The 15,259-nt window shown below is 44.0% G+C and overlaps 5 protein-coding genes across 6 annotated transcripts; 2 read left to right on the top strand and 3 right to left on the bottom strand.

Annotated features, from left to right (window-relative positions):
* Positions 1 to 33: 33 nt before the first annotated feature.
* On the bottom strand, positions 34 to 731 carry LOC122622044 (DET1- and DDB1-associated protein 1). 2 transcript variants are annotated; one of them, XM_043800172.1, is made up of 2 exons: positions 573 to 731; positions 34 to 509 (listed from the first exon to the last, which is right to left on the bottom strand). In XM_043800172.1, exon 2 carries the CDS (start codon positions 492 to 494, stop codon positions 165 to 167), a length of 330 nt encoding a protein of 109 aa, XP_043656107.1. In that variant the 5' UTR covers positions 495 to 509; positions 573 to 731; the 3' UTR covers positions 34 to 164. The 2 variants fall into 2 exon arrangements, with proteins under 2 accessions (XP_043656107.1, XP_043656114.1); XM_043800179.1 differs by having other exon boundaries at positions 578 to 718.
* A 301-nt stretch (positions 732 to 1,032) lies between these two features.
* Positions 1,033 to 2,393, bottom strand: LOC122625779 (immunoglobulin-binding protein 1). The gene is made up of 2 exons (XM_043805833.1): positions 2,167 to 2,393; positions 1,033 to 2,103 (listed from the first exon to the last, which is right to left on the bottom strand). The coding sequence occupies exons 1-2, from the start codon at positions 2,287 to 2,289 to the stop codon at positions 1,084 to 1,086; spliced, it is 1,143 nt and encodes a 380-aa protein (XP_043661768.1). The 5' UTR covers positions 2,290 to 2,393; the 3' UTR covers positions 1,033 to 1,083.
* Positions 2,394 to 2,539: 146 nt separating this feature from the next.
* LOC122611576 (glutaredoxin 3) lies at positions 2,540 to 3,515 on the bottom strand. The gene is made up of 3 exons (XM_043784760.1): positions 3,212 to 3,515; positions 2,887 to 3,149; positions 2,540 to 2,826 (listed from the first exon to the last, which is right to left on the bottom strand). The coding sequence occupies exons 1-3, from the start codon at positions 3,419 to 3,421 to the stop codon at positions 2,649 to 2,651; spliced, it is 651 nt and encodes a 216-aa protein (XP_043640695.1). The 5' UTR covers positions 3,422 to 3,515; the 3' UTR covers positions 2,540 to 2,648.
* Positions 3,516 to 3,733: 218 nt separating this feature from the next.
* LOC122611569 (ribosomal RNA processing protein 1 homolog) lies at positions 3,734 to 6,485 on the top strand. Its single transcript, XM_043784749.1, has one exon. The coding sequence runs from the start codon at positions 3,863 to 3,865 to the stop codon at positions 5,951 to 5,953; it is 2,091 nt and encodes a 696-aa protein (XP_043640684.1). The 5' UTR covers positions 3,734 to 3,862; the 3' UTR covers positions 5,954 to 6,485.
* Positions 6,486 to 9,384: 2,899 nt separating this feature from the next.
* Positions 9,385 to 11,079, top strand: LOC122626007 (phenoloxidase-activating factor 2). The gene is made up of 2 exons (XM_043806103.1): positions 9,385 to 9,636; positions 10,096 to 11,079. Exons 1-2 carry the CDS (start codon positions 9,421 to 9,423, stop codon positions 10,945 to 10,947), a joined length of 1,068 nt encoding a protein of 355 aa, XP_043662038.1. The 5' UTR covers positions 9,385 to 9,420; the 3' UTR covers positions 10,948 to 11,079.
* Positions 11,080 to 15,259: the final 4,180 nt, after the last annotated feature.

The following is a 15,259-nucleotide window of genomic DNA, read 5'->3' as shown; positions in this document are numbered from 1 at the left end:
TACAAAACCATGAAAGGACTGTTCGACTGCAACTCCTTTGTACTAAGTGTATTTCATTTAATATATATATGAGTGTAAATGAAGGGTGGCTCGTGCTGACGATGCTCGGGGTCTTGAGTGCAGTGTGGGATGTCCATCGTGTGCTTGGTTTGAGGTCCTGCCGTTCAATTCAGCTCGTTGGGATCTAAGCGTGGGCGCTTTTTGCTGTTGGTGCTGTTGCCGTTGGGAGTGGAGCTGTTGCCGTTGCCATTTCCTGACTCGCCGCCGTGCTCCCTCTTCCGCTGAAGCGTCTTTTTGTCCCACTGCTGGGTGAGGTAGCGCAGCAGGACACATCGCTTGTCCATCACGATCAGCTGCTCAGAATGCTCGTCCTCGGTGGGCAGGTAGACGGAGGCCCGTTTCTGCGAGGTTCGAATCCCGTGCTCATTGCTTAAGTGGGTGAAATTGCTCGAGTCGTGAATGGGCAGACCCTTGATAAAGTCTCTTACGGACATTCTGCTCTTAGGTTGCTGCGGAAAACGAAAAGAGTTAGGCATTTGATTTTAACACGAAAGAACTGTATTTTTACGTACCTTACTTTAAAAAAGATTAATAATCAATATTTCGAGAGAACAATCTTCTTGTTTGGTGTTTCTTTTGTGCAGCAATTTACAAAAAATTGCCTTGTGTTCGAGATTTTTGTTTTTGTTACGGGTGGTGACAATCAGTATTGCAAAATGCACGATGACAGCTGAACGCCTACCAACACTGCAACGGTGGAACTATTTGAATATATGTATGTGTATTTGAAAAAATTGTGTTTTTCATTAAAAATAAAAACATTTTTTTTTACTGTGCTCACGGTATTTATTGTCAATTCAGTAAAATATAGTATTTTTCTGAAATTTCTCCACTTAAAGAAACCATATAGTTTTTACCAACAGTTGATCCTTAGAGGTAACAATTGAAAGTCCGAACGGCTTTCCTAAATATAAGATTAAAAAAAAAAGAATAACCTAGAATTATTTGTTGAATAAACTGACTTAAAACCAGTCTTGTGGTTAAACCATTTTATTGGGTTCTAATACATCAATTTTTAGTTTCTTAACTACGGTTATGACGATTGCCGTCCCCGCGACGCACCACATCCTTGTACTCATCCATGCGTCTCATGCGGTCTATATACTCGGGATCATCCTGTTCCGCTTGCAACTCCTCAACGGCCTTCTCCTCGTCCTCCTGCTCGTTGGGATCGCGGGCGGCCGCGATGGCCTGTGCTTGATTCATCTTGGCTACCTTCTCCTCATCGGGAAAGATTCCCTCGTCCACGCGCTGCTGGTAAAACTCATCCACAGTCATAATGGGCAAACTGGGGTATCCCAAGCCAAACACCGCCTTCTGCGTGGCATTACGTGTTATAATGAAGGGCTGTAGGGGCTTTGGCTTAGGGGCCTGTTGATGATGGTGATGATGTCCTGGTCCGTGACTGTGACCATGACCGCGGGAGGTGGACGATGCAGAAGATTGATTCTGATTGGGTGGACGGAACGAATCCATTTCGTTGTCAGCTTCTCCACCAGCCAATCGGGCAAGGCGCATCTGAGCCAGCTGCTTCATTACGCCCAACGATTCCAATTCCTGCTTGGAGTCTATTATGCTCTTGTCCAAGTACTTGAGGAAAAACACGCGCTTATCCTCATCGTCGGCCGTTTTGTTCTTGACTGCATCGCGCATTCTGGCCATATACTCGTCAATCTCTTTCATCCGGCGATACTGGGCTATTTTGTCGTTTCTATTGAAGGCTGCCTCCATCAGCTCGCGCTGCTCGCTTTTTTCCGCCTGGCTATCCGTCTTAGCCACCTGAGATTTGGGAGCTGCACAGAGATCATACTCCTGGCAGCGTTGCAAGTGGTCCTTGAAGTAAATCTCGCCCAGCTCCAAGGAGTGTGTGCTAGTGGGGCTGTTGATCTTTGTGGTCAGTTTGCCCAGGAAGTAGGGGAGCAGCATGAAGGGTAGCGATTCTGTGGACACCTCGTCGATCAACTCATTCGCACTGAACATGCTAACCTGGTTCACAATGACCGTGGCCTGCTCGAACAGGCCCATTGCCGTCTTTACTTTGTTCTAAATGTTGTTATACGAGACTAAATGATTGTGTTAGTTTTAAAAATTAACAATATTACACACCTGAAATTCACTGCCATTGAATGGTAGATCGGTAACTTCTAGCTCGTCGAATATGTTCCAGCCCTTTAGAAATATGTCCGACAGCTTTTGGTCCTCTCCGCCAGCGGTATTACCCTCAGCCATTTAACGATATTGATATAACTTCGTAGTTAATGAGTAATTTCAATAATATAAATAATGTTGCGAAAAATATTTGCAAGATGCCGACGCTTAACAGCTGTTTTCTAATTGAAGGGATGCAAAATATCAGATAAACCAGGGCTGGCTTATTAATATTTATTGTAACCAAATGCTAGCTATACTTTATATCTTGTAAATGAGTTTGTAAGAAAAATTTTGGTGAAACAAATAAATTTCTCTGAAAGAAAGAATATACGAATTTAGCAAAAATCCTTTATTGAACTATTAAAAAGTCGAAGGATCTAGCAAAAAATTTGTTTCTGGTTTAAGGTGTCTGTAGAAGTAGATGCAATCCGATGGAATTAGCCCTTGAGCGTGGACTCGAGCTCATTGTTCGCCAGCAGTTCCTTGATAATGTCCAGTCCGCCGATAAGTTCACCCTTGACGTACACCTGGGGATATGTGGGCCAGTCTGAGTAGGTCTTCAGGCCCTGACGCACTTCTTCGTCGCTGAGGATGTCAAATGTCTCGTACGGCAAGCTGTCGAGGTATATTTGCGTTAATAAACGGGAAGATAAAATGACTGATCGGTTTCCATACTTTGTTTCATTTACAATGCCGATGAGCTGCTTGGAGAATCCGCATCGCGGTCCATTTCGGTCGCCCTTCATGAAGATCATCAGCGGAGCCGTATTGATAAGGGCCTTTAGGCGTTCCTCCAGCGTTTGTCCTGTTGCCGCCGCGCTGCTAGCGCTTTCGGCCAACTTTTTGGACTTGGCGCTAATGGCGGCAATGTCCACACCATCGACGCGGTCTACGGCGGAGCCCTTGGCGAAGAAAATTACTGTGGGCACGGCTTCGATCTGGTGGTATCGCAAATCATGTTAGTGCTTCTGTTAGATTTTTAAAAGGAAATCGAGCGTACCTGATGTTTCATGGAAATCTCCGGGAATTGTTCAGCGTTTAGGCTGATGAACTGCAGTTTTTCGCCAGTAATCTTGGCCAGCTCCTCCAGCGCGTCTTTTACCTGACCACATTGCTCTGCCCAGTCGGCGGCGAATAGCGCCACGGTCGTCTTGTCCGCATCAATGTACTTCTGGTACTCTTCGGCAGCCGAGACGTTCACCACGGGCATGTTTTCTTTGAATTATTTAACTAAATTTGCTGGAAAAGCAAAATGTATAAAATGCAGACCGAATTGTCAGCTGTGGAAGAGAGTTGCCACTATGGGGGAAGAAGTCAGTGCTGGTAGCTATAAAATAAAAAGCTAAAAACTAAACACTAATAACATTTTATTAATAATCAAAACTTACAATTTAAATTTTCTTAACTCTTATTAGCTATTTAGAGAATTAAAGTCACGTAGGTTTTGAAAATAAGTTCCTTACAAATAGCTTGATTTTCTGTTGACATTTTCAGCACAGTGTGGCAATTCAGGGCTGTTTGACGAAATTTGGGGAAAACGTCGTTTCAATTTCTGGCAGCACCAAACGGCAACACGTGCGGTCGTGCCGTACTGTATTCAATATACACAGCTCACTTATTTTTCGCAACTAAAAGTTGAATTAGCCGGACCATGGTGACGCGCAAGAAGCCAGTTAAGCGCAACGCCGAGGCGGCCGAAATCCAGGTCGAAGAGGAGGAGGAGGCAACGCAGCCGAAGGTGGCCAAGGAGTTGATGGTGGTTGCCCAGGAGGTGAAAATCATTCGTGCCCTTGCCTGCAACGATGTGGTGGAGCGGAATCGCCAGATCCGCATTCTGCGCAAGTGGTTCAAGGCGCGGGCCGGTAGCTCCTTCCCCTTCAACGAGGACGACTTCATGCGCATCTGGAAGGGATTGTACTACACTATGTGGATGTCAGACAAGCCGCTGGTACAGGAGGAGCTGGCCGAGCAGTTGGCCCAAATGGTGGACAGCTTCGGCGGCAATACGGCCTGCAGTCTGGCCTACTTTAGTGCGTTTATGCGCACAATGTGCCAGGAGTACTTTGGCATAGACCAGTGGCGAATGGACAAGTTTTTGATGCTCACCCGCCGCATGGTGCGATATCTACTGAGACTGCTCAAACAGAACAACTGGGAGTCGGACCTGATCGACGCCTTCAATAGCAGCATGCAACTTTCCGTGCTGTCAGAGCAACCCAAAAGTCGTGGCATGACCATGCACTACCTAGATGTTTTCTTTGAGGAGCTGGCCAAGGCGGCCGATGGTGAGATCACCGCTGCTCAGGTCAATCTGTTTTTGCGTCCGTTTGTCACCTACATTGCTACACAACGCGATGCCAAGCTGGTGGCACAGTGCCGCACAAGGGTGCTCTATCATCTGCTGTACCAGAGCGACTTGGGACGAGAGTACAGCGAAAAGTACAATGCCTGGAAGCTGATGGGCTTCCCCACCGCCTCTATTGATGACATCGAGAAACTAGATTCTGGATTTGACGAGGAGGATGACGAGGGCAACGCTGAGGAGGAGCAGCCGCGGGCCACATCCTTGGATCCGCGAGCGGGTAACGTGGATGTTCACATGCCGGAGCTGCCGCTTAACGCTGATTGCGTTCTGGATGAACTGCAGACGCAGCTACGCACCAACGATTTTAACAGCAAGAGACGCAAGGGACTGCGCAAAATTATCCAGATCTTTGAGACTTACAAGGGAGGGGAGTTCCCACTGGGCGTGAGGACAATGCCAAAAGTAGAGGGACAAACTCTGTCGGAAATGGTGGAGCAAAAAGTGACTGCCTTAGATAAGATGGAGGACGAGGTCTTTGGAACTGGAAGAAAACTAAAGAAGCTCAACAAGTCCAAGCGCAAACGCCTACTGCAGTCCATAAACTTTGAGGAGGTGGACGAGCACAACTACGATGAGGTTATTAGCAAGGCTCTGCCTCCTGAGTTGCAGAAGAAGGTGAATCACAATGCAAAGGTGCGTTCCAGCATAAACGACGCCTGGGTGGTAGAAGAGGTCAAAGAGACCGATACATCGGCGGCCAAGCCCAAGTCGAAGAAAGCTAAAAAGGAAGAATCGCTCGAGCCGAAAAAAGATGACCAGACGAAGGTGAAGAAGAAAAGCCAGCTTAAGCCCAAGAAGGAACACTCTAAGCCCAATAAAGAGGAGCAAACGACTTCCAAGGCACAGAAGGAAGAGCCTGCGAAGACCAAGAAAGTTGACCACCCTAAGCCCAAGGAGGAGCAGTCCAAGCTGAAGACAGTGGAGCAGCCCACGCCCACAACCAAGGAAGAGGGGCCGTCCAAGGCCAAGCCGACACCCAAAACGAAAGCTGCCGGTAATGATGATGATGCCACTACCCCGCAGTCAGCCAACGGCTGGGATGCCCCTTTAGAGGCCGGTGAGCAGGACATCTTTGTTCCCTCTCGAAAACTGCAACTGAAGCAGGCCAACAGTAAGCTGCAGAAGTCCACACCCAAGCAGCCTGCGCGTATACAGTTTGCCACTCCGCAAACGGGCAGTGCCAAGCGTGTGCGGATCGTGACCAAGAGCAACTGCGTCTACCCCAAGAGCGATTACTACCGACAGCTGAAGCTGTCTCCGCAGGTGCCCTACGACGCCGAACGTTTACCCGGCAAGAGTGCCCTTAAGCCACACGTGTTACCGGGACCGATTCATCCGAACTTCAAGGCCAAGCGCCTGTTTAACGACACTCTGTGACGATGCGTCTAGTGGCTGCGACTGGGATCGGGACAGGATGAGGAAGATTAACTTGGACTTGGTGCTCTGGTGGACGACGAAGATGGGAGCGCTTCACATACTTCACATCCTACTTCCTGACATGGCTTTGGAGATTAAGATAGCACATCCACGATAGGCATGTCTTATGCTGGTTTTTTAACGCGTCTATACATACACGAACGCTTTCATGCAATATTTTGCTCTTTTAAAATGTTAGAGCCCCTTTGTTTACTTTGGAGTGCACTGTTACCATGCTTAAATATTTCAATTTTCCGAAATAGTTGACATTTTTGTAGCATTGTGCGATGCTTTGACTAAACAATGTAAGGTTTACTAATTTCTACTTAAATAAGATCCGCATAAGACATGTACTAAATGTAATCCCCTAATGTTTTAGTAGTTACAATTACTATTACTATTGCTTGTAGGCCATTTTATGTTCAAGCTATCCTCTGATCTGAGTTGATATTGAAATAAAAGCAAACGTAGTATATGTAAAATTAAATACGAATCACAAAGCTTAAATGTCATTATTTACTAACAGTCAAATTAAGTGGGAACTAACTTTAGACACTTAAAAATATTTATTTTTATACTCGTTACTCGTAGAGTTCTAGACTCGTTGAAAAGTGTGTAACACGCAGAAGAAAGCGTTGCCGACCATATAAAGTATATATGTTTTTGTATTCTTGATCAGGATCAATAGCCGGGTCGAGCTGGCCATGTCCGTCTGTCCGTCCGTATGAGATCTCAGGAACTATAAAAGCTAGATTAAGCATGCAGCTTTCAGAGACATAAACAATTTTTCCTAGGGCGATGTCCATCGGGGAGTGCCCAACTTATCACTGGTGGTCAAGGCCGATGACCCACCATCAAACCTTGCGAATTATCATTTACATTTCAGTTGCCCACATTGACTGTGAAGGAGTCATATGCGGGGTCTTAGGTCTCGGGTCTAGGGTCCCTGATGCGTGGTCCCTGGTCTAGGGTGCGGGGTGCCACACCGACACTTTTGAAAAATGTTTTGATATTTTTACTGACGCCGAGCCAGGTTTCCATAACCGTTAACTTTTAACGAAATCTTTTGGAAACCATGTTTTTTACAGTTGTGTAAGTAATAACAAAAAAAGTACTGAACCGATTTTAATCATCTAGCATTAATTTTTAAAGAGCATAAAAAATGGTCCTATATAGACTTAAGTATTAAATAACAAAAAACATTTTTAGACACTTTTTGACCTGAACTTTGTTTTTCGGAGCTTGGTTGACCAGGGTTTATTTTCGAATTTGGAAAAAAATGTAGTTTATTGACGACAAAAAAACCTTCTGAGTAAGAATATGTTTGCTTTGTTGATTTCACAGTAAAAATGTGTCCAGCACCACTTACACAATCAACGATGTCAGCGGCGATGTGACTTACGAGATTCTTGAAAAATTTGATAAATTAAAATTTGCACAAAAAAAGTTGTTGTATCACCTCAGGCATCATCTATATAATATTATATGTATTTTGAATGGACTATCTTTAGTTCCCTACAAAGCGACTGCAGAAAAGAATTTTTGGACACCTACCCACTCAGTAAAATCCAGCTCATTGCACAAATGAGCTTAGTCGGTTCCACTCAAAGCTACCTGTTTGACTCACTCACAACTGCGCTTGAGTCTTGAGATTGCATTTAACATTCTGTAAATATTCACTCCAATGGTAGTTGAGCTTAATAGACTGCATTTAAGGGAGAAATATGCAACTAAGAGAGTTGAATTCAGTCACTCAACAAAAATACTCAGTTGAGCCAAATAACTGTGTACTGTTAACTGCCTGAGTGAGACTGAGAATGAGTTCGAAAAGTTGCGGAAATATTGCTCAAATGTTAAGCTGAGTGTTATTTTAGTTGCACTTATTAATGCTTTAAGGACCAGTAGTAAAATTAATTTAACAATTTAACATGCCATATATTAAATGACGTATATTTAATACAACACCGATTTTTTTACGGCATTCATATAGACAGTATTTTCATTAAATTCTGCATTTTTGTTTATGATTGGCATTTAGTTCACACCAAAAGGATTCGATTAATGTTATATATTAAAATGGTAATGCAATTGGTTATATTTTATCTATTTAAATTGTGATTGCAAATTGAATAGGAATCATATTTGATGATGGCATTTTGCGGTTGGCATATTATTGGTGTATTAAAAGACATTCATACGGATGCACAGCACAATTTACAAACAGTTTTGATCCCATTCATGCAAAATGAACTTCCGATCCGCACAGCACAATTGGTTGAATAATAAATTTTCATAATAATTGAATATTTGCCACCGCAGGGGGAATCGATGGCGAATGAAGAGGGTGTGACATGTTCATAAATCTGTTTTAAGTGGACGGCCAGCAACAATAACAGGATTCATTTCCTCGAGGATAACATCTGTTCAGAAGTGTTGCAACACGATGGAACAAATTAAGTTTCGCACAGGACCAGCAGGCACAGGACACGTTAACTTTCTACACATTTGACGCATGTACTCTCCTCCTGGCATCCTTGTTCGCCCACCTCAGGGTCCTCGGTTCCATCTCATCCCTCACCATTCCTGTTGACAATCTGCTTTAGTTGCGTAAATCTCAGCCAAACAAGACGGTGCATCAAATATATATGTACATACATATGTATATAAATATATGAATGAATGTATATACAGTTGTCCAGATGCTGAAAGCTGTGTGTTGTCTATCGAATGGCAGGCAAACTGCAGACTTCTCCCCGGAAAAACCCGAGCCATCTTGTCGCCACCTCATTTTCCTCTGAGTGTTGTGTGCATGTGCATGTCTGGTGTATTAAACTTTGTCGAAATTTTATTCAATTTAAGTGCACTTAGGCGACGATTGTACATTAAGATATGACGCAATCCGTGAACTAGTGCACAGCTGATCCGCATCCTCCCCCACTTTCAGTCGCATTCGAATGCAAAGCCCGGTAATAGATATGGATACGTGTAAGTGGCGGCAGACTAAGGAAAGTGCTAGATACATCTGTGTAATTGGGCATAGAATGTATACCCTTTCCATGGGCAACTTTACAAAGTATCTCCAAGGAGAGCCTGCACTACCGGGTAAGTATTTTATTGCACAATAAATGTATGTAATTATTCGGAACTTCGGAGCTCTTACAATTTTTAATACGAATTCTGGAGAAATATTTTCTAAGTGCATTGCAGCCTAAGCCCATTATTAAATTGCCCAGGTCCAGCCCCTTTTTCGCAGCGCAATGTGGACTATTTTTAGCGCTTTAATGGACCGCAATCTATTTTTTGCCCAATCAAATCGGGGTGTACGACTTGAACTTTGGCGAGGCTATAAAAGCCATCGGTCGCCCAGTTGCGCAGTTCAAGTGCAAGGCAAAGGCAGCTGTTCAGGGACGGAACCGGAATCCGCGGATATGTGCTTCTACCGGATTATGGTGATATGTCTTCTGGGCTCCCTAGTGCCCTCGGTACCGGCATTCAAGGGCTGCGGACCGGAAAAGCACTGCGTTCCATACGAGCAGTGCAACGAGGGCTTACTGGTGGACGGAAAATTCTATCAGGATCGCAGTAGAACGACTTTGGACGAGAACTGCCACTATATGGAGAAGTGCTGCAATATTCACGACACAGTGAGTAGAAAGCGAAAAGGTTAAGATATTCCATTTGGTTTTGTGAAAGCCAGTGCCAAAACACTTGACTACAAAAAATTCTTTAAATAGCATTGGATTAAAATCAAAAAAACAATCCTTAATTCGACGCACTTAACATTAATTCCTTTTAGATTATAAACTGTTTGGCTTTCTGAATTGCGTCCACACTTAATGATAAACGGTTTAAAACCATTCAAAAAAATAAAGCGATTTATCGAAAAAAGTTTCGAGTGTTTTCTCCTCTACCAGATGCCAAAAAAATAAAGAATTTTTTATGCTTGTGGAAAATTTCAATTTTTATGAAATATTTTGCCCCTGTTACGAGTAAAACATTGAACATTTTGTTGTTGAGTTCCTAGCAGCCAAGCTTTTGATAGCAAGAATTTAATGGAATTAAAAGGGTTTAATAGTCAAACTTTTATACTTATATACCAACAGCTCCCGGCACCGGAAGTTCCTGAGGAGGTGATGAGCTGCCCGTGTGGAGGGCGGCATGATCTCTGGTACTACCTTCGACCGCTGGGATATAAGCAGCAGGAGGCCAAGTTCGGGGAGTTTCCCTGGTTGGTGGCGGTCTACGGGGAGGATGCCTATCTCTGCAGTGGAGCACTTATCACCCCGGTGGCGGTGATCACCACGGCGCACTGTGTCCAGAATGCGGACGCGACGAAGGTTCGTGTGTTGGCCGGGGAATGGGATGCCGCCGTGGAGCTGGAGCCCCAGCCGCACCAGGAAAGATCGGTGGTTGAGTTATTAGTGCATCCCAACTACACGCAAATGCCACTCGCCCACAACATAGCGATCCTTCTGGTGGACAAGGAGAAACCTTTCCAACTGGCTCCTAATGTACAGCCCATCTGCCTGCCGCCTCCGCGAATGATGTACAATTATAGCCAGTGCTATGTGTCCGGTTGGCAGAGAGGCGATTTTGGGGGATCCGCAATCCTGCCCAAGCGATGGACCCTCTACGTCCTGCCACCCAACCAATGCAGGACCAAGTTGCGACTTTCCCTTTTGGGGCGACGCCACGCCCACAATGACAGCCTGCTGTGTGCCGGTGGCGACAAGGGCGACTTCGTCTGCGGTGATGTGGACATGACCGCAGTGCCGCTGATGTGTCCTCTCTCCGGCCACAACGATCGCTTCCTCCTGGCCGGTCTCTTGGCCCGGACAGCTCGCTGCGATGGCCCGCAACTTCTGGGAATTTACACGAACGTCAAGTTGTACCGGCAGTGGATCGATCTGAAGCTACGGGAACGCAATCTTGACATTCGCCACTACATGGTGTAATCGGATTCCTGAGAAATCAATACTGCATATGCAATTCATTAGGGAAAATGCTAATTTCTTGTGATAAATAAAAATACATTTTTCAAGACATGAATAGGAAAATCTTTCAAAGTCAGACAGCAGAAACAGATAAGGAAGAATATAACAAATAAGAAATAAGAAGTTAACAAACGTATCTGGAAATTTTCCTATTTCTTTAATTTATTTTAAATAATTTCTTTATTTTACTTATGGAAATAATATTTATTTTCGCTGGAACTTGAGCGGTTTTCCTGACCAGATTGTTTTTTCTCTGATATGCAATATAAAATCCTCTTACTGCTCCATAAATGCCATCGGCAAGGGGCTTGTCACTTCACTCGGGTTTCCTTCTTCGAGTGGCCTCCATGGGCACCCAACTTCTTTGCCTGCGGATGGGTTTCTCGCTCCACGCAGTCAATGCCAATGTAATCTCTAGGGAAAAGTCTTGCACAAAGTGAGCTGCAAACTACAGGAACTTCGTCTTCGTTCTGAAAAGTTCTTAAATTTGCGAAGAAGTGCATCATGTGGCTTGGTTTGGCTGTTCTGCTGATTTGTCACCAATGGCGGAAAATAACCAAATTAAGTATTAGAATATCCTTCTCGGCGGATTCCTAAGTAAGGCTTTCTTTTCGATGGAAGCTTAGTTCATCGCTAAAACAGAAGCGCTGTTAATTAATAGCGCTTTACGCCAGACTGGCGGTTTGGGTCACTCGCAGGACTCTCATTTGTCCTTTGGGCCGAATCCGATTTTGGCAAGTCGCGTTGAGTTATGGCTGGGCGATATGTGGCCGCCGCTTTGCATATCCTTGTCCACCCGCCCTGGTGCCTAAATTGAAAATTGAAAAATTGCTTATTGCAAATTTGTTGCCCGCAATCGCAGGGCCATGCGGAATGGCTGAAAAGGGAGCCGAAATATCGTTACATGCTCTTTGCTCTTTTGAACTTCCGTTGGCCATTTTGGCGTAGTGCACGTGCCGGACAACGGACAGCGGACACTGGACCTGCACTCGGACGGTGGACGGTGGACGAAGGACGAAGGATGGCGAACTACGGAACAGGGACCACGGAGAGGTCCTGTCCACCCGCTGGCTGTTGCTGCTGCTGCTACTGCTGCCGTTTCCTGTGCGAGAATTTAGCAATATATTTTTCTTACTCCGTTTGACGTCCTTCGTATCTGGCCAAGTGCAATGGTCCACAACCAGCCGCAGTTGGTGCAGCCAGCAGCTATTTAAAAATGGACAAAAAGGCGCCTTTATATGTGTAAAAATACATTTTCTTATAAATATACAAAATGGGATTATAATCTTTTGATATAGCATATTTCAAGGAACATTGTCTGTCTTTGGATAATATTATAATATTGGTATCGATAACTTTCCAGCATATATTTGATCTAAATGAAAATATTTACCTGTTTCATTATGCTTGTTATCCAATAAAGAAGGTGACAATTAATAAATTACCCATCTTAATGGTAACCTAGCTAGAAAATGTAATTGGTTGATGGCCGAATGTGTGAACTTTGTCCGGCTAAAAAGGATGAATTGGCTGCACTGCACCCGAATGCAGTGGCATTGGCAATGGGAATGGCAATGGCCAAAGCGAACAGAACGTTAAAGAAAAATAGGAAACTTTTGCATATTTTGTACTTTATGCTTGAAATATTTATGATCTCATGCAATTTGTGGCTTACTGCTTGGTCTTGGCCATCGTCTGGCTGCTTTTGGTCTGTTCTGTTCTGCTCTGCTCTGGCCTGGCATGGTCTGGACTGGTTTGGTCTGGTCTGGTCTGGTGTGCTTGGCTGGCTCCTCGATTCCTGAATGCTCCTCGACTGGCCACGGAACCACATCTAGCGACGTGTCTGCCAATCTGTGAAATATGCTGCTAATGCACTTATTGCCATCGTTCTATTGAATTTATGTCGGAATCGTCTCAGACTTGTGGTCTCTGCATTTGATGGTTTTCCCTTCCTGCTTGAGCTCTAATTTAGGGCGAATATTTGAGGCATTTCCCACGGCCCACGGCCCACGTCCCTGGCACTCAGCCTAATTGTGCTTCCGATTCATCCTGGACCTAATATCCTTCGGGGTGCCACTGCACTCCCTGCATTCCACAATCGCCACAAGTGCCATAATATGTACTTATTCCAAAACTTCAACGTTTAATAGGTGGTGCTAAACTGCAATAGCTTCACACTTTACTTAAATTGCTGTCTTCATATCTTCATATCTAAGCGATTACTTTTATTCATTCTGAGTAGTGCTATTAAATAGATATTTATTGACAGAAATGGAACTATTCCAAGGAATAAGCCATAAATTCTAAGTAAATATATGATTAATACATTGATTTATGGTTATTGCATATAAAAGTTTAATTTTAAAGATTTGTTTCATAAAACTTTCAAGGTATACCAAGCCTGTTTCAAGTAGCTTATGTTCACATTCATCAAGTAAAACTTTTCCAGAGTGCTAGCAAAGTTGTAGCTGCAAACTATTGAAAGAGGTGAACTTCTAGATTTGTTTTACATTTTCAAAGCCATCGATTATAGTGGTCATCTTTGCTAGATTTTGTGGCTTGGTGTCAACCACGAAAGTGCCTAATCAATTGAAAAACGGCCCTGGAAAGCGTTCAAAGCTCGGCCACTGACTGGTCATTTATTGCTGCGGAAATGTGAGTAGCAAATTCTTGGCCACACATCTTTTTCCACGCCCAGATCGCCGGCAGGAATAAGGCTGACAATCCCACACACACTGGCCAGCACACAGACTTCGGACAGCTCCAGCCGGCGGCTAGGATAAGGATGGTTCTCGGGGAGGAACCTATTATGGTCCTGCAACTGCATGCACTTCCTTTAAGGAAATTACCAAACAACCCGCGCATCCGGCGGTTGTGCGCCCGCAGTGCTGCCAGCCATTTCCAGACTTCATTGTCCTCATCCTCTGCCCAGGATAACGAGAGCATCAAATGAAGTGAAATTAATAAAATGCCTGGAAGCATGCTAGTCCTCTTTCTTCGCGGATATCAGCTGGTGCATCCCCAAGTTGGTTTGGTTGAATAAAGAATCTAATGCAATTTGGTTAGTGTATTTTAAAGAATATATAGTGCTTGTAATACTCGTACTTATACGAATAGCTTGAAAATATTAGTAAAGAGCGTCAAGAATAAATGGGCAAACTGCTACTTATACATAATAGTTGAACTGTTGAGATGTGTACAAATGCAGTATGCTCCTATGCCCTTATTAGTTCCATGCTAATATCTTCAACTGCCCCAGAACAGTCATCTTTTCGTTATTTTAATCATCATTTTGAGCACACCCGACCGCACAAGTAGGTGGATAAGTTAAGTCCGCTACACCTTATTGCCTTTCCCCCTGCCTAGGAACTCTTTGCAAACTCATCAAAGTTAAGTTGCTTACGCCTGGCCAATATCGGTGAGATTGGGAGTGGAAGTCTGAGTCTGTGTGGGATTGGGATTGGGAGTAGGAGTCTGAGAGGGCTGTGTAGTAACTTAAGCTGCCACAGCGCCGTTTCGACGTGAAAGTTCCCACTTGCCAGCAAATATATGCAGGCGAGCGAGCTCTTTCTGTATAAATGAAATATTTTTTGGCAACCGAGGAGGGCGGGCAGGGGGGTGCGAGTATCTCATAGATGCTGCTATAACTTGTCTCGAATTTGTGTTTGCCTTGCCAAATTTTCATTTCAATTTTCCCTGCAGTTTTATTTAATCTCACTTGAGGTGCAGCACTGTAAGTTTGGATCTTCTCGAGTGGCTGCAATGGTTGAGGATTTCTTGGGCTTGTATTGTGTGTATTTATTGCCAGTTACTTGCAGCTTTACTTTCCAATCTATTTGTTTACTGTTGTTATTTGGCAATTTACGCAATTATATGTAAATCATCATAATAACTGACCAACAATGCCTCTCCTGATATTTAATTAAGAAATTAATTATAGAATGCTTTTCCTTACCTCCTCTCGTATTTGCTTACTTGCACCATTAGAATTTGAATTTCACCATAAACAGTTTGTCTAGCCTGTCTATCTTGGTAATGTTTTGCATGTTTGTTCAGAATTAACTTGGCTTCAATTTATGTTTATTTTTCTGCCACAGTATTTGGCTTGTTCTCCCCGAAAACTTAAGGTAAGCTTTGAGCCCGAATTCAGTTTCCCAGCCAGTATTGTCGATTGCTTTGCTATTGTTGGACGCACTCAATGACAAAAGTTTAGCAAACAAAACTGTTTGCCCCAGCCACTTGAGCACCTTTTTCTTTGGTTATTCGTCCTGCG

The sequence above is a fragment of the Drosophila teissieri genome, chromosome 2L (genome assembly GCF_016746235.2).
Source record: "Drosophila teissieri strain GT53w chromosome 2L, Prin_Dtei_1.1, whole genome shotgun sequence".
Lineage (NCBI taxonomy): Eukaryota > Metazoa > Arthropoda > Insecta > Diptera > Drosophilidae > Drosophila > Drosophila teissieri.
Note: the sequence above shows the minus strand (reverse complement) of the source record. Positions and strands in the feature narration are given on the sequence as shown.